General features: G+C 42.6%; 2 protein-coding genes across 4 annotated transcripts in view; both read left to right on the top strand.

The window, feature by feature from the left end:
• Positions 1–9,074, top strand: part of DDC (dopa decarboxylase) — a 59,428-nt gene extending 50,354 nt beyond the window's left edge. For both annotated transcript variants that reach the window (XM_033056241.2, XM_033056250.2), the window contains 2 exons: positions 1,835–1,936; positions 5,201–9,074. In XM_033056241.2, coding sequence (XP_032912132.1) covers positions 1,835–1,936; positions 5,201–5,416 — 318 coding nt within the window. In that variant the 3' untranslated portion in view covers positions 5,417–9,074. The remainder of the gene's footprint in view (positions 1–1,834; positions 1,937–5,200) is intronic.
• A 2,061-nt stretch (positions 9,075–11,135) lies between these two features.
• Positions 11,136–16,318, top strand: FIGNL1 (fidgetin like 1). 2 transcript variants are annotated; one of them, XM_033082260.1, is made up of 2 exons: positions 11,136–11,173; positions 13,670–16,318. In XM_033082260.1, exon 2 carries the CDS (start codon positions 13,678–13,680, stop codon positions 15,745–15,747), a length of 2,070 nt encoding a protein of 689 aa, XP_032938151.1. In that variant the 5' UTR covers positions 11,136–11,173; positions 13,670–13,677; the 3' UTR covers positions 15,748–16,318. The 2 variants fall into 2 exon arrangements, with proteins under 2 accessions (XP_032938151.1, XP_032938160.1); XM_033082269.1 differs by lacking the exon at positions 11,136–11,173 and adding an exon at positions 11,425–12,335.
• Positions 16,319–18,584: the final 2,266 nt, after the last annotated feature.

The following is an 18,584-nucleotide window of genomic DNA, read 5'->3' as shown; positions in this document are numbered from 1 at the left end:
ATTCAGCTGGTGATTACATTCAGCTGGACAGTTACGAAATTTTTATCTCATTGAACATGGTTTGTTTTATGGCTTTGATTTCCAAGACATGGTACATGCAGTGCAGAACTTTGTGGAGTTGTGTAAAATACAAGTTTGGTTAAAGCTATAGAACATGAGGATAGAAGGAGACAGTAAAGGACCATTAAAACACCTGTGCCTATTTCACAAATGTTTTTCATGCTCTTATTAGGCATATAAGCATCTATATGTAAGCATATACTTTGGATTTCACAGCTGTAAATTCATGCCCTTCGTATTAGCAGAACATTCAAATGCCTTGGAAGGGATTGAGCATTTTACTGGTTTCATTCCTGATTCAAAGAGCTTTCAGGCTAATTTTAGAGGGAGATGACAAATGGATGTAACAAACAGCAGAGCGGAAGTGGTAACAACAGGAAAACTGGCTGGTTGCATAGGGTACCAGTAAGCCAAATGTGAAGGTTTTGAAGAAATATTGTTATTCAATCTAAACTATGTTTTTTTGGTTTTAAGAAATAAAAAACCACCAGAAAGCTATGATTAAGATTGCAAAATGTGTTGGCTTTTTTTCTCCTTTTTTTCCCCTTTTCTTTTTTCTGTTTTGCCTTGTCCTTTTGGAAGAAGTTCCTGTGAGATGAAACATTCCACATTTAACCTTGACCCAAAGTGATGTGTTTCATTTTTGTTTAATAGCTGTCCTTGAACTTACAGAAAGTCTTAGTTATTTATTTTTGTAAAATTAGTTGCAATTCTAAACATATAAAAACTGAAGAATCTTTGAATATGATTTTTAGATGTTTTAGATAATTTTTTGGTATAGACTGGCTATTGCATGAAGACAAACTATAATTCAAATGGCTGGTTGCTGTTGTCTTACCTTTTTTGGTTGGTTGGGTGGTTCTTTGGCTTTTTCTAGGATAGTGAACACTAAGCTAATGATATAGCCAGTAGGAGGAGGACTGGATAAGGTACTGCAGGTGCCTGATGAGGATATGTGTTGGGTTTTTGAATGTGCTTTTAAATTAATTTTCTCTTTGGAAAAAAACCACAGCAAAACATGATATGAGTATGCAAGTATCACTGTTTAGATTGTTAAGACTTCCCAGCTGCTTTTTAGTGTGTCTGTTGGTATTTTTCCTATTTATTTGAAATTTGGTTTCATCTGCTTCAAAATACTTGCTCTGGCTTGGTGCCCAGTGTCATTGTCTTTTGCCTCAATAACTTCTCAACAGGTTTGCTGAGATTTGCTGTCCATTTTCTTGATTATACTGCCATCAACTTTTTTTTTTTTCAACTGAATCTGAGCACCGAGGTCAGAATAGTGAGCAAGTTCTCCCTTTCTTCACAGATTTCTCATATTAAGTGAACTATTCTAAAAAGTGTATCTTTCCAGCTCAGTTTTCACTGAAATTGTGACAATTTTTCCCCTATATATCTGTGCATTTCCCCCTTTCCCTCTAATGACTTCTGGATGCTTTAGCCATTCCTAGCCAAAACTAACAGTGGTATAAAACCTAAAGGATAATTACTATAATTATTTGCTCTTAATGTGGTATCATATCAAATTGTGCTGAAGTATCTCAAGAAGTAGATCAGCGCTGCCTAAGACAGTCTGAGATACTAATACAGCAAAGGCTCCATATGGTTTCTGGAAGTCATAAACGGGATGGAAGTTAACACAAACAGATGGCAGTATGTGAATATTATCACACATCAGCAGAAGGAACAGAGCAAAGGAATGGAAAATACTTCAGCACACCTTTTCTCTTGGTGAATCAAATGTATTCAGTATAGATACTCTTTCTCTTCTCAGCACATCAGACTGTCGCATCAATTTGAACACTTAGTCCTTCAGGATGAAAGGTTTGAGATTTGTGCTGAGGTTGTCTTGGGACTGGTCTGCTTCCGGCTGAAGGTAAGGCAGCTAAGATCTCCTGTTTCTTCTCTCGTGATTTATAGCAACAACATAACCTGCAATTGAATACAGTCTTTGTAGTTAATATACTCAATTATTTTTTAAGGAAAGTAAAGCAAGTTCGTTTAGAACAAAGCAGATGAGAGAAAAAAAGTAGGACAATTTTGCTAAAACTGAATCAAAAACTTAAGAGAAATTAAAGCATATTGAGGTATGGAAATACACAGTCAAGGCAAACAAATGTTTAACCAGTCACATAAAATAACTTACATTCTATGTGTGATGAGCTTTGACAAGATGATTGTTTTAGTATATTTCCCTAGACTTCTGAGTATTATGAGTGTGTATTACTTGTTTCTTGTCAATTTAATTTATTATGTGTATATATTTAATATTCAGTTTTATTAAAAATTACTATCTTAGGTCAAAATCTCTCAAAGTGCTAAGTTCATTGATGTGGAGACCTTGTCCAATGGAAACTAGAAAATTCGTTCTGCACTTGGAGCATAAAAGTTGCAGTAGTTGGGAGAGCTCATTTGTTTTAATCAGACATGAAAAGGGGATCAGTGTCTCCGGTAAAGAAGTAATTTTTTAGAGGAGCTTGCAGCTAAAGCCTCTGCAAAGAACTGGATTGTAACACTGAATCTGACCACTAAGCAACAATAACAACAGCACTAGTGTTTTCTAGTTAACATGATACCTAAATGAGCTTTTAGCTTTTCTGAAGGCTAGCAAACACATAATTTCTCATTCTGGGTAGTTTATTTTTAACTTTCTTTTCTCAGTCATTCAGTTGCCCCAGTTACCTGAGTTTGATGCAACTGGCTGAAGAAGCTAACAAGTAAATAATAAAGTAATGGTGAATTCATCTGGAATAGGAAAATGGTTTTGTTTGAATTTATAATGTTTGAAGTAAAATTTAAAAAGACCCTGTATAAGGGATCAGACACATTACAGAATGTAGATTTTTCAGTCAATGGAAACATGAACTTAATCTCTTTCTTAGCAAGAACTTTTAAAAGATATTGAGGGATAGATTCTGTGGCTTTTATTGCTCAGTTACAAAATATTGGTTGCAGTCAGCTCTCTCACATGGAACAAGCAAATACTAGTTTTGCAGGTCCAGACACAGCTGTTAGTGCTCTACATTTACTTTGAAGAAACAGTTCTGATGAAATAGAGCATAGCAACACAGGAATTGTCACTTTTGATCAGACTAGTAGCTCATCTACATCCCGTCCCTCATGATTCAGAGAAAGAAATCACATCTAAAGGAAAAGACAATTTTACAATAGGAGGTAAATATTGGACCTTTAGCTAAGAAACCTTTGGACAAGTTGTAGAATAAAGGTCTGATTTGACTGAAAACCAGTATTGAAAGAGCGGTGTTTTCATTTCTTGCCTACCTGATTCAAAAAAAAGAAAAAAAACCAGCAAGCTTTCAATTTGGGAGGTTTTTATAGCTATTTTAAGAGCTTTATTTGCTTTTCATATCACTCCCTCAAAAAATCTTCGTCATATTTATAATTTGTATTAAAATACATCTTAGAATCAGGATATTTGTAACTTTTACGTAGTCACAGTAGGACTAAGGGTCAGGGGACTTGAACTATATAATGCTGCACAGCTGTAAAAGTATGAAATATTTTTTCTTACTTCCTTTGTTCTTGAGAAGCCCTTTTAAATTTTTTTGCTTAGCTGTAACTTTTGTTTCCTTTCACACTGTTGAGCAAATGGACTAATTACCTATGACTTTCATATTATAATTATTTCATCAAATATGTCAAGCCAAAGGGTTAGTTTTAGGCCTCCTTGTCATGACTGCAGATGAATACAAGTCAAGCTAGTAATTTCTCCAGGGGGGTGAGAATGCTGTCTTATTGAAGATCACGGACTCAATCAAAGCTGCCTTCTCAAAGCTCTGGGAGAGGATTAGTCACTACCAACTTCAATTTGACATGACACCCTAGTGTCACAGCAGCCCTAAGGTGGAGCTGTGAGAGTAGAACAGAATAAAGATAAATGAATCTTTCTCCTTCCTCCCCTCACCCCTGCCAACTTAACATCATATAACTGCTTGTATTGCCTGAAAGTCAGCACTGTGCATTTGATATTAAAGGCAAGGATTGTCATTTTAATAATGCATTATCTTTGATAAGAAAGCAGGACATCATTGTCACCAGAGACAGACCTGTAATAGGTGGGGACTTGCAAAACACCAAAGTTGGTTCATTTTCTTAGTTAGGAACATTTCAGTCACATAAATATCTCCTAGAAGAGTAAGGCTAAGCCATGAATTTTAGGACATCGCACCAAATTCGTAGCAACTTGTGCTAAGACAGAACAAGGTTTTGACTTGGGTTCAACTTTTAAGATGATCTAAAAATGTGAGAATGATACATTTATCCTTGCTGCCAATGGGAAATGTCTGCCTTATGCTTTGGTTTTATATGGAAAAGGCTAAGCAGGAAAGCCACAGTTTCCCAGATTCGAGAGGTGTTTTCTGGTCAGGATGTTTTCAAGACCAATGCTGCCATAGTAACACAACTGCTGCTGAACAGAGGGATTTGTCCATTTGCAGCTCTTTTTCCACAGTCAGTGCTCAGTAAGGGGACACTGCAGTAGAAATGCGGATGTTCCCAGAATCTCTTGCAATTTTGTGTTACCACCAGTGAGAGTAAAGATTGCACAATACCTGAGATACTTCCTCTGATGGATTCTGTGGTGGGTAACTGCTATAGAACTTGAGGCAAATACTTTTCTAGGGTTTCCACAGATAATATGAAACCTTTTATGCCAGGAATATATTACTTTAAAAAAAATTTAATTAAGGGTAAGATTTCATAGTCAAAAGAATCTCTCACAGCAGCCATGCTTAAGTGAAGAAAGTTAGTATAGTTCACTGCAAAACTTCCTACCATGGTTGTTTGATTAGATCCAAAAAGAGTGTAATAACACGGATACTACAATGAGTGCTTTTAACACAGCTCACTGCTTTAGGTGACAAAAAGGCAGTCGGCTATCACAAATGCTCCAGTGTGAACACTGCTTCTAAACTGAAGGTAATCTGTAAATCTCTTTGTGGCTCAAAACTTCTCTCTTACATCATCACCTTTTTGTGATCCTTTGATGGCAAAGCACTGAGATGAGAGAGTGGCTGCTTGTTACTGGTGCTACTTGGGCTTGGCTGCTTGGTGAGATTTACATTTTCCAGACTTGTTTCTGAAATTCATTGCCATATCCACTGAATTGCAATGATTTCAGGGCTCAAATGAACTAAACGAGGCGCTTCTTAAAAGCTTAAATGATGCCAAGAAGATCCATCTGGTCCCGTGCCACCTGCGAGAGAAGTTTGTGCTACGTTTTGCTATTTGTTCCCGCACAGTGGAATCCACCCACATCAAGTTTGCCTGGCAGCACATCTCACAGCTGGCAACTGATCTTCTGAAAACATGGGGGCAAAACCACCACCAGCAGTAACAGCAGTGAAGTATAAGTGGAGATTAGGTAATTAACTGGCTTTCTCTGTGTTGTCAAGTTTTATTTTAGATGCAGGTGGGAAAGTCAAACCATGAAGGAAAAAAGTACAAAACCTGTTGTTATATAGCCCAGCTGCAGTAGCAAAATCCTTGCCAGCAAGTTGAGTTGTAACCGTAGTCATTCCTTCTCTGTACTGTAGTTTCATCTTGCATGTTTCCAGGATGCACATAGCCAAGGAGACTCGAGCTGCCATTTTTTACCAGATTATACTCAAGAGCATTTGTTCAACCAAGCAATGGAAATGGAAGGGTTGGTGCTCCCTCCGTTCACCTCTAGCACACCCTTTTTTCTTCACAAATGAAACTAAGAGGTATTATAACCAATTAATTTAACATTACTATGACTGCAGGAAGAACCCAAGCTGGGGAAGTTTAATTCAGGTTCTAGGTATGTTAATATCTGAATAGGCATGCACAAAGGCAGTTGCCAGGATTTGGGACATTATCATGCCATGATACACTTGCTGCAGTAATTTCGTAGATGAACAAAGGACAAAGGACTTCAAGACTTCCTTCACTGCAATAGCCAAACCTATGGGAACAAGCACAGAATGATTACTAATCGTCCTTCTGGCAGGTTCTCTACTTTCCTCTAAATGGTTTGCTTTTAAAACAGCCATTTTGTCAAATTCCAGCAAATAGGTTATGCTGGCTATTAGTTTCCAGACTGATCATTCATAATGGCATCCCTGAAAAGCTCCTCCTGAAGAGTTTTGTCAAAAGCCATGTGCTACCTGGTATTCTGTATTTTTAATCAAGTTATTTTCAGCAGTGATTACTTGAAAATAGTCTGTGAGATATGTTCTGTGAAACTGAGTTGTGATTTATTTTTATGGCTACCATTTTGATTACACCATGGTATAATAAATCTTTGACAAAATGTGCTAAGAAGTGTGATGTCAAAATGTTATTCTTAGTTTCTCAAATTCTCTAACAAATGAGAAACGAGAGAATAAAAATAGGAAGTAAGAGAACAAACCCCCAAAATCAGCTGTGGTGCCCCCATCAGTAGTTTTCTTCCATTAACGGTGATGAATGGAAAATTAAAATACTGGGAAACGTCTTTCTGAGAAAGTCAAATCATATATATTTGACTCAAACCATTGATATATCATTCTATCAAAGACAGGCACAGTAAAGAGCTAAAATTAAAGTTAGAGGTGAAAGTCAGAAAAAGTCAAGATGTACTTTTGCCATTTTAAAAACACAGATTCCAGGCAGTTATTTCTGTATAAATAAGAACAACATAAGTAGCTGCTCCAAGAAAAATAGGATTAATGTAGGATTAATTTCTACATTTGCATTTCAATCTTCCTTTTAATGATCATATTAACTCCTAAAGCCTCTTGAGAAATGTGCACAATCATTCAGCTTTCTTCTTCCATCCCTTTCAATTATACTTCCTATGGTTGGGAAGTTGCAAGTAGACCAGGGAACATGGATCAGGACAGTTAATTTGGGACATGGTCTTCTCCTACCTCTGTCTTTCCTAATCTCTCACTTCTGGGGTGCAGACTGGGAAGGATTACTATTTCCATAAGGAACTGATTTCCCAGGTAGCAGATGAAGAAAGGGATAACCAATGAATTTGGTAAAATGCAGTAATATTTGAGCAGGTGACTACACAAGACCCTACTGTCAGCTTCAGTGTCAGAAATTTTGATAGCAACATTCTCTTCAGCAGAACTAACATGAAATTTCACTTTTCTGTGGTAGCACAATGGAATAGATTGATAGACTGAAGAGAGTGAAAAAGCTGGCAGTTGTTCTCTTTCTCTGTTACTATTTCCTTTTAAACAACATTATTCATATCTCATTACCTGGAAAACAATGTTCATCCATAACATGTATCTTCCACACTGATACAATTTTACAGCTTTTACATTATAAAACTCTAGAATCTTGGAGCCAAAGAAGAATTACACCTTCTCTGTGAGACAGACCAATATTTTGTATGGGAAATATATAACCAGGTCTGTCCGGGAGTGGTGGGGGGGAGAAATCAGATTTGGATCAAAGCTATCACAGAGTAAATCCAGGATAATTCCACTGAAATTAAATGGAGCTGCTTTGGATTTAGGCGAGTATAATTGAAATTAAAAATCTGACTAATAAGTATTGGAAAAGAAAGGCATAAGGTAAGGTACCACTGAACTGAACATAAGAAGATTCTGCTGGAAATCTGCTCCGTGGAAACCAGAGCAGAGATGAATGATGCCTGCCTGTGTGAGCCTCAAGCTGCTATAAAACTGGGATGCAGGCATGATGCACACTCAAACCTAGGAGAGGTGAAATGTCCCCAACAGCCCAGAATTAGACATAGATCCCTTTAGACATTTGGGGGAAAACACTCCCAAAACTGACATTTAATTAAACATTTTTCAGTATCTGGAAATGGCTGTTGTCCAGATACAAAAATTCCTGCTGGCAAAGAATTTAAAATTTAGGAGAAAGGCTAATTTAAAATATAGATGGAGTAAAATATAATTTTTGTGGTTTTGTTTTTTTTTTAAAAGAAGTGACATAAGTAGATCTGTCTAATAAACAGCAGTGATGAGACCCATGGATTACATTTCCCCGTGGCTAGCCCAGTACAGAAACCTGAGGTTCACAGTTCAAATATGTAACTAGTGAATTCTCTCATACCCTCTTTTTTTCCATGTGATAATTCCTTCTTAGACTATTAACATTAGGTCATCTGAAAAGGAAATATGGGCTATGTAATCAACTCAAGAAGAAGCATTGAAAGGAACTTTTTGAAAGAAGATGGTACCTGCTGTTTCTGTCCTGTAGCTTTGCAACATATCTGTAAGTGAGAAACACTGTATTTATGAATAGTTAATGTTAACCTGGATTTATTGTGCCTTGTGTGCAAAAGCTAATACAGTCTGTGCCGATGAATACTGTTTGATATTAAAAATAATTACAAAATCTCAGAACCGTACATTAGTAGAATACTCACATCTCAAGGAAGACTGTGGCTATTAAAGAAGGAGAGAAAAAAACCTTGACTTTTACTTTCAGGAACCTATATTTTTTTTTTTTTTTGTTTAACTAGCAGAGTATTTACATTCTTAACAACAGATTATATATATATTTTATTAGTGATGGTGGAATAATGAAAATATATGTATTTATGAAAGTATTTGTAACATATTATACTCTGAACTGCATTATAATTATTAAAATTTTAATTTTTTTATTGCATTTACATACAAGATTCTGCTCATGGTTGTTTTGTTGTTGTTGAAGGTTACCATATGTGATGAGTAGTACTCATATAGAAGTTGCCTTACAACAGCAGTCTAAACCTTGAGATGTATAAACCTGAATTGCTCAAAGATAGAAGCAAACTAGAGATAAAACTGAGAATCCTGAAGACCAGGGTGGTTGGTGAGAACAGGTTAAAAAACTGTCAATGGATAATATCTATATAGTATACATAGAGTTTGTATGTTCTAAATGGAAAAGTAATCAAAAGTCTAATGCTTAATTGTAATTTGTGAGTTGTTGACTCCCTTTAAAATCTGTATCCAAAAACAAATTGAACAAACATACAAGTTTTAATTGGCAATATTAATAAACAGAAAAAAAACCTACATATATTGTGTCTTTGTACTTAACTAAGCTTTTCTCGTCTCATCTGTGCCAGATGCACTGTAAGAGGCCCAGCTTCTCCACTTATATCAAGTCAGTGCCCTGATTTTCACCACCAAGGACTTTTTTTTCAATGTGTCCTTCAAATTACTTTGCAAATGAGAGTTTGCAAATTGTCCTGCAGGAAATTTCCTCCTCAGCAACAGGAGTCCAAAAAATACCTGGCCATACCCAGGGTCAGTGCTGACCCTCCGGACAAGTTCCGCATGGTGCTGCAGCCGGATCTGCCGCTGGAGCCACCTGCCCAGCTTCAGCTTTGGTTTGTAGCTCCAGTGCCATCAGGTGGGAAAGGGAAGGGGCCCATGACATCAATCCTGCCTGGCTGCAGCCTGCATCTCCAAGCTGCTCCCTGCCGCTGTGCAATCCCAGGGAAAACAGGCAAGCATGCCTCGGGAAAAAATTGATGGCAGCAGCGTCACAAACTATTTAAATGGTAGCCGAGTTGGGTCTGAGATGATAGCTTGCAGATCAGCACAGACAGTTTAATGTGCTGTCTGCACTAATGGCATAACAAGCCTGATGTATAACAAAAACCTGACAGTAACTGCAGGAAAGGTTCCTCATGGGAAATGAAATGTTCACCCACACAGAAGCGTCTCTGTTAATACCAGAGGTGTAACTGCAGCTTAGAGTGCTAATTTGCATCTAGATTGGTGTGCTAATTTGAATGTGGGTTGGTGTGATCCAGAGGGGGACTCCACCACCACATTTGGTTCATGGGATACTTCCACATGGACCACCATCTTTTGCCCTGTAAAACAGTGTCATTCACCTTGTCCTTGTCAGAGCTGTTCTCCCAAAAAGGCCTGTGCAGCAGCTGTTGTTTTCAGGAGTGTCAGACATCATCCCCTTCTGACATGCTGTGGTGGCCATGCTGGCCCCAGGGGTAGAGATGAAGTAGATGGCCATGGGGGTCAAGTGCTTTTGTGCCTAAGGGCCAGGTACCCATCGCTGGCTGCGAAGTCAGCACCAGGGTAAGGGCTTTGTGCTAGGGCCATCCACGGAACCCACCTCCTGCGGAGCTGTCCCGCACAGAGCTGTTGCCAAGGACAGAGCCCGGGATGCCACTGGCCAGGCCGGCTGTGAGCTGAGCGAAGGGCATCGAGAGAGCCTTTCTGAGCGCCAGCAGGGGAACTAACAGCTGGGAATGCTGGTGCGGGTGACCGCCCTGCGTTTGAGGCAGCCAAAGTCGAGTTCGCCGCAGGAAGAGCCACAGCAATTCTGCTCCTTCAACCACCGAACTGAAGGTGAAGACCTCGTGTGCCTCATGGAAATTGCACAGCTCCGCGTTTCCATTTTCTACTGCTACTGAAAATGGCTGGACAGGCAATAAACGTGCCAGAACCTGTTATATTCTGCAGCCTCTCCCTTCCCGGCTGCTCTGACCTTCAGCTGAGGAACCAAGCCCTCATCAGAAAGGTTTTCCCGATGCGCGTGAGCGGGGCTGGCACGGTGCGGGAGCCGAGACACGGGCACGAGCGGGGAGCGCCAGGGGCTGCGACGGGAGCCGCAGGAGGGACCCGGGAAGGATGTGGGGGACATGGGGGGACACGCGGAAGGGACGGGAGGGATCCGGCAGGGAAGGGAACACACGGAAGGGACGGTTTGGGACCAGAGGGATCCGGCAGAGAACACGCGGAGGGGACCGGAGGGATCCGGCAGGGAAGGGAAGGAACAGGCGGAGGGCCCGCGGGACGGACCCACGGCCCCCCAACAAGGCAGGCGCGCGCCCCCCACGCGCTGCGGCCGGCGCGGGATCCGTCCCGCCTCCCAAGGCGCGGACCCAGCGCCCATTGGACGGCGCGCGCCTCAGGCGCAGCCAATAGGGAGCGCCCGCCCTGCCACGAGCCGTCTCTCCCGGCACTGCGGGTGACGTCAGCGCAGCGAACCCGCCCCTCTCCCCTTCGCCCGGCCTCCCGACCTGTGATTGGCTACGTCTCCCTGAGCGCTGCTATCCGATTGGCGGGCGAGGCGGGGCGGGGCCGGGCGCAGAGCGGGCGCGCGCGGTTCGCGGCGGCGGCGGCGGCGGCGGCGGCGGTCGGTGGGTGCGGGGGGCGGGAGGGGCGCAGCAGAGAGGAGGGAAGGAAGAGAGGGAGCTGCGGGACCCTCGGGACACTCTTGGGGCTGTGGCCTCCCTTCCCGGTGCCGCGAGGGGGAACCCGCCCGCTGCCGCGCCGGCCAGGGCCCCTCAGCTGAGGGGCGGTGTCTGCTGGCTGGGAAGGGGGGCGAGGGCTCAGCCCTGCCCGTGCAGCTCCCCGGCGGGACTGCAGGCCTGAGCGCGGTGAAGGCGCGGGTGTGCTTGGCGGTGTTTCCCCGGGCCCCTGCGGGGCGTGCTCCTGTGCGGGGGCAGCGTCAGCAGGAGCAGCTCTCGCCCGCTCCGCGCAGAGGCCTCATCCATCGGTGGCAGTGCTTGGATACATCCCCAGCTTCTGGCACCGAGTACGATGGCCGCGTCTGGGAGCAGTTCTGGCAGAACGTGTGTGCGTGGGGCTCTCTGGGAGAGAAGCTGTAAGGCTGTGAGGACAGTTAACACGGGTTAGACTAGGGGAAGACAATTATGATGGACGCTGCTTAAGATGTGTGTAAATAACTGAAGGGTGAGTGTCGAGAGGACAGAGCAGGCTCTTGGTGGTGCCCAGCAATAGTACAGGAGGCAATGGACAGAAACTAAGGAAAGGAAGTTCCACCTGGATATGGGAAGAACTTCCTTCCTGTAGGAGTGACCACACTGGAACAGATTGCCCAAAGAGGCTGTGGAGTCTCCATCACTGGGGATATTCAGGAATTCACTGAACACCATCCTGTGCCATGTGTGTGCTGGGATGATCCTGCTTGAGCAGGGAGGTTGGACCAGATGACCACTGTGGTCCCTTCAACCTGACCCATTCTGTGAATAATGAAACTGAAATTTCAAACTGGTCACCACTGTCCACTTGTTATGTCTTTCTCTCAGTGCCATGAAGGTGACCACTAAATCATTAAAAAAGTGGTGGTGAACTTGAGATTTTATGTTCTGAATTATGGAAGTATTTCATGGAGACAAATACTTGCTACTGAACTTTTCCTAAACTTATGGTTTTATGCCACTTATGATATTTTTGATTCAACAGTTACAAAAAATAAAGCTGTTTAGAGAAAAGAAGTAAAAGGCTGCAGCCTTTCATCTCCTGTTCACCTGCCACTCAGCTATGGCTGATGATGATGTGAGTTTGTATCAGATTCTCCAGGTGCAAGTTAGACTTCTCACAGTGCAAAAGTTGGCAGTAACTTTTCAGAGAGAGTCTTACTTTTGTGGGTTTTTTTGTTTGTTTTTTTAATTGGATTTGCTTGTAGAGGGGCCAGATTTACAGGTAAAATGTATTTTGACTTTTCTAAACAGCTCTGCAAATCTAGGCTGTAGTAAAAAAATATTCCAACCAAAATTATTTACAAATTTGGTTTTTATCATTTGTGTAATCATATAAGCATATGAGCAGTAATAATTTTGTGCTCTCTGTTGTCTAATACTGATGCCAGACTTTTTGAAATAATAAGGCAGGACACCCCCACATAGTCTGGATTCCACCAGTTCTGTCTCCCCAGCCTTGCATGAACTGCAGCTGTACCTTCATCTGCAGTCCTACGCAGTCTATAGCTGACCCAGGGGATTACAACTTCTCTCATACTCTGTTGAAAAGGGTGCAGAATCTATGGACATAACACTTTGCAGAGAAAGAAAATACATTGTGGACGTGAGCAAATAATTTCAAGTCAAGTGAAACCCTCCTCCTGAGACAAATGCCATCTTTTAAAAAACCCCAACACTAAATAAGTTTAAATTCTACTTTCTGAAACTGAGAAACAAGCAGTGCTTTAAACACACAAGAGCTTTGTTTCTCTAGCGTGTAAAATGGGGACATTTTGGCACCTTTTAAATGGAAGAAATAATTTTGAACATTTGCTAGTAATCTGTTAATAGTTCCTTAACATGAAAGTTTGCTACGTTCAAGATTATTCATTCCATTTTTATCTCCCACCAGAGACACTGCACACAATTTTACTTATTAACTTAATTATTTCATTTTTATTACTATCACTGTAATGAATGAAATCATTTTGACAGTGGTGTATCCTCTGTCCTCCACTGCACTGTGCCGTATTCTGTCAAATAAGAATGAAAGCACTGGTGATTTCATTTAACAAGGCCAGTTTTTGCTTGGCCATCTGTTACCCTTCTTTGCAGCCCACTTACCTCCCCAGGAGACCTCTGGTTGGAAGCAAACTCTTTTTTCTTTCCCCCCCACTTTTTTCTTTCTTTAGACAAGGAAGAAAAGAGGAGCTCAGTCTAAATGCCTTTAAACCACCACAAAACTGGTTTCTTTTTGAAAAGAGTAGTGTCCAGATTGGCTAAGTAGCTTACAAATCCTCCTACTCCGTTTCTCTCAGTTAAATAATGTAGGTTTTCTTGTGTGAGTAAAGGGGGGAAGCAGCTGGTGCAAATGGTGTGAAATGGAGGTTTGTAATGGCAGGTATTTTCTGTATTTTCTGTGTGTTCCAGTGTCAGTGATGGAGGCCCCCACCCCCAGTGCATTGCACCTGAGTGACTGGCAGGAAAGTTACTTTGCTGTCACCTCTGGCACCTGCACACCCGGGCAGAAGGCAGATGGATACCGTGCCAAGATCCTGCGTATTCAGTATGCATGGGCAAACTCCGAGATCTCCCAGGTCTGTGCTGCCAACCTGTTCAAGAAGTACGCAGAGAAATACTCTGCGATTATTGACTCTGGCAACACAGAGACTGGCTTGAATAACTATGCAGAAAACATTTTGACTTTGGCAAAATGTCAGCAAAGTGACAGTGACAAGTGGCAATCTGCCTTGACAACAGATAACGTGTTTGAATTAAAGTGTGTGCAAGAGAGGATGCAGGCTGACAAAATTTTCCAGAGCTCTCAGATGGCACCGACAGATGCCAATGTACGAGCTGATAAAGGGGTCAGTGCCTCTGCTGCTCCAGCTCTTCCTAAACTCGATGTCTTCAGTAGTACCAGGGAGACTGAGCTCAGTGCTGGCTCAGCAAAATGTTCAAGTCAGGGACCAGATCTTCCTGGGCATCCCTCATCTTCCAAGTCACTTCAAAGCAGTGTGCCTCCTGTGGCCAGAATTTCAGACACACTTCCCGCTGCTTCAGCCTCCTTAAGCAAACAGGTTCATCCCTGTTTCCAGGCAACTCCACTCTTTGGGAGTAAAGAAGCCGCTAATAGTAGTTCTCTGAAAATGTCAGATAACTGTTGTGATGGACAAAATTTGACTCTTTTCAATCAGTCAGCTGTACCTGCCTGGTCTGCAAATTCTGGGAAAAGAAAAGCATTCTATGGTCTGGCTGATGAGGGCAGCACAGCTATTCCTAGCCTTGCTCCATGTCAGGCTTCCATTTCTACAGAAACTAATGGTTTTTCAGGGCAAAGAAACAGAAATGAAGAGAGCAGTGCTCCTGGGTTTAAAACTGCAAAGGAACAGCTGTGGATGGATCAGCAAAAGAAATGTCAAAACCAGCGTGTACCAGTCTCATCATACGGAGGTGTAAAAAAATCCCTGGGCGCAGGCAGGTCTCGAGGTCCATTCGGCAAGTTTGTGCCTCCAGTTCCAAGACAAGATGGAAGTGAAAATGGAGGAGCACAGTGTAAACCTCATGTCGGGGAATCGGCAGACCCATTGCTGCCTGTGGATGAGCGGCTGAAGAACATAGAACCAAAAATGATTGAGCTTATCATGCACGAGATCATGGACCACGGGCCTCCGGTCAGCTGGGATGACATTGCTGGAGTTGAGTTTGCCAAAGCTACTATAAAAGAAATAGTGGTGTGGCCCATGCTGAGACCAGACATCTTCACCGGCTTACGTGGTCCTCCTAAAGGAATTCTTCTCTTTGGCCCCCCTGGGACTGGCAAGACCCTCATAGGCAAGTGCATCGCGTGCCAGTCGGGAGCAACTTTTTTTAGCATCAGTGCCTCCTCTCTGACTTCCAAGTGGGTGGGTGAGGGGGAGAAGATGGTGCGTGCGCTGTTCGCTGTGGCACGGTGTCAGCAGCCAGCAGTGATTTTCATCGATGAGATCGATTCCCTGCTGTCCCAGCGCGGAGAGGGGGAGCACGAGTCATCCAGGAGAATAAAAACTGAATTTCTGGTGCAGTTAGATGGGGCCACAACGTCCTCTGAAGATCGTATCCTAGTGGTTGGAGCAACAAATCGACCCCAGGAAATTGATGAAGCTGCCCGAAGGAGGCTGGTGAAGAGACTGTACATCCCTCTCCCAGAAGCCTCTGCCAGGAAGCAGATTGTCACCCGGCTGATGGCAAAGGAGCATTGCTCTCTAAGTGAAGAGGAAATCAAACTCATAGTCCAGAAATCCGATGGGTTTTCTGGGGCAGACATGACACAGCTCTGTCGGGAAGCTTCCCTGGGCCCTATCCGCAGTCTGCAGTCCGTGGACATTGCAACCATCACGCCGGACCAGGTGCGGCCCATCTCTTTCCTGGACTTTGAGAGCGCCCTGAGAACGGTGCGGCCCAGCGTGTCCCCCAAGGACCTGGAGCTCTATGAAACCTGGAACCAGACGTTTGGCTGCGGCAGATGAGCTGCATCACGGCTGTTTCACTGGGACAGCTTAGCATTTCAACACTGCCACGTATTAAACCTGTGGCAATTTAGTGCCTCTGCACTTTTGTTTTGTTTTTGTGCTGGATTTAAACCTCCTTATGCTATGCAGGCAGATGTCCAGACTCTGGCTGAGGCTTTGCAAGCTGAAAAGACTGTGACGAACTTCTGGTCATGATATGAGAAATTGCTGAACAGCAGTGGCATTGAGAGGCTGACAGAATTTACAGATTGCTGGGAGAGATGGACAAATTTCACTGATGTTTAAGGGGAAGGTTATCAAATCTCACAAATAATTAAAAGGAATATTGGGGAACTCTTGCAAGATCCACCATGCTATATCAGTAAGGGATTCAAATAATAGCAGAAACACTGGTTTTGGGTAGGGGTATGGTAAAACTGGGATGGATTTAGTAGAAGACAGGAGCAGAGGGAGGAGTAGGCAGAGGTGGATGTGGACTTGTATGGAAAAGTGGAAGGGGGGACAAAAGAGGAAGGTCTCTTGAGCATTGCTCTTGTCTGACAGCCTTTTGACTCATCACTGCAGTCAATCCCAGCTTCTCATTAAAAACTTTTTCTGATGATTTTCTGCTTGACCTTGCTTTCTGTGCTGCATCAGCATGTGTGGATGTGTTTTATTGGGAGATCTGGACACCTGCAGGTGGAGAAGAGGCCATGGGTCACAGGGGCTTTAGGATCTCGGCCCAGCCGTGGGGTAGCCAGTGTGGGCAATCAAGGGCTGTAGGGATCCAAAACTCACTGCCAAACTAAAGGCTGGACAAGTTGGCAAGGAAGAAAAACATGATTTGGAAATAGCCCCCCAGTAGTGGGATGAAGGAGCTCAGGTCTGGGCATGGATATTTGATAAACTTAAATCCTGTGGCAGTGTCTGAAGCTCTGTGAGTGAGATGTCCTTGTGGAACTGTGGGGATTGTGTCACACACTGGTGACCTTGGATGCTGTGAGGCTGGAGTTGGACACGTGGGGCTGTGGATGGGGTTATGGGAGTGCTGGTTAAGACACTGCTCCCTCACTGACCTTGTCTGTGTGTGAGTGCGTGTGTGTGTGTGTATGCACTGGTTTGGATTAGGGGCTCAGCCTCCCTCCTGGCTGGACCCCCAAGCAGAAACAGCAGCAGCTGCATCCATCAAATTAAGATGGAAAATGCCTTACTCTGAGAGCGCTGGGCTCGAGTGTTCAGCAAGGAGAAATCCATGTCCCAACACCTCCTGGCTTCTACTGGTCCTTAAACAGTCCTCATGCATCAATGGCAGAATTCCTGGCTAGCTTGTATTTGGCATTCATACCTAAGGCATGAAAGAACGCACAGCCTTTTATTCACATAACCTGTCCTTGCCCATTGGTTGAACACAGCTGCCCCTGAAAGGAAAATAAATTGAAATCTTTCCTTTGGATTCCTTTGTTAGTGTGGCAGAGATGGCTGCTCTCCTCTCTGTGCTTCATTTTCAGTTTCTCTAAAGAACTTTTTCTCCTGTTGGGGAAAATGCAGAGCTTAAATCTACTCTTCCTCAGATTTCTCTGAGACTGGATGAATGATGTTTAGCATTTTTTAAAGACATCGGAAACTGCAGGGTCCAGGAGACTATAGTCAGCCTTGAATTCAGAATAATTTGGAAGGCTTAGAATTTCTTGGAGCTCATCCTGATTTAAACAAATGAGGCAGTTTTATTCATAGGTCGTATTTTAGTAAAGTATAATACGTATTAGAAATTGTTTTGCAGAGATGTAAAAATTCAGGTATGGGAATATATCTTCATTTTTTAAATAGTGAAAATACAATAATTATATTATTTTGTAAGAATAAATGTGTGATGTTGTCCAAATCAATTGACTTTTGTGCCACTTGGGTAAAGATTATGAGATTAAGTCTATTCTTACAAGTTCAGTTTTAGAGAGCTGTAGACACATACTAGGTAAGATTTTTTCTCTCTCCAAACATTTCCTTAGGTTCATTGTTCAGGGAAGACACTAGAGAATTTTAATAGTTTAGTCAAATTAAGGGACGCTCAAGGGTTAATAAATGCCTTATATATGATTAAATAAGTGCCTTATTTAATGCTGGGAATTACTCTGGTGAGCTATGTGAGCATTCTGTGGTCACCTCTATTGAATTTTCACATTTTGATGGAAGAGCTCTACAAGGAAGGGCCAGTGGGAATCCACATGATGACAGAGAATAAAGTTCAACTTGAGGTAACAAGGGCTGGGACAAAAGTTCTGTGCCTCTGTATTTGTCTTCTGCAAAGTGGAACTTATCAAAGAGATAAAAGGTAAAACCAGACAAGGCTGTTCTTCCTCCTACTTTTGAGGTTATTCATTACAAGAATTACATGAACATGCCTTTTTTTTTTAGGTTTTTTTTTTTTAGGAAACACATAGAAATAGTGAAAGAGACCATTAGGTAAAATTTGTGTTTTAGAAATGATGCAGATGGCATGACCATCTCTTCAGCCTTGTAGCATTCTTTGGGCTTTGCTGCAGAGCTCAGAGCCAGCGGGACTTGCAGTGTCAGCCCAAGATGAATTTCATAACCCTCTGTAACAGTGCCACCACACAGTGATTTGACTGCCAGGAACATAATTTCACAAAATACAGAAAATTGCACAGAAATAGGGCATGATGGTAATTTAAGGGAAATGGTGCAGATAAATCCACTTTAATGGATCTGTTTAGTGTATGCAGAACCTATGTACCTCATTATTTATTCTTTTTGGCTGGCTGATCTTTGGAAGAAGAAATGCAGGACTCTGGTTTTGTGGTTCAGCAACATTGGGTGCACAATCTCTCAGTTTCTTT

The sequence above is a fragment of the Catharus ustulatus genome, chromosome 1, assembly GCF_009819885.2.
Source record: "Catharus ustulatus isolate bCatUst1 chromosome 1, bCatUst1.pri.v2, whole genome shotgun sequence".
Lineage (NCBI taxonomy): Eukaryota > Metazoa > Chordata > Aves > Passeriformes > Turdidae > Catharus > Catharus ustulatus.
The sequence above is the reverse complement of the archived record's forward strand: the minus strand, read 5'-3'. Positions and strand labels throughout refer to the sequence as shown.

What these genes read in the sequence shown, in the direction of transcription:
- FIGNL1 (XM_033082260.1), top strand. Translation starts at nt 13,678, where the DNA reads ATGGAGGCCCCCACCCCCAGTGCATTGCACCTGAGTGACTGGCAGGAA.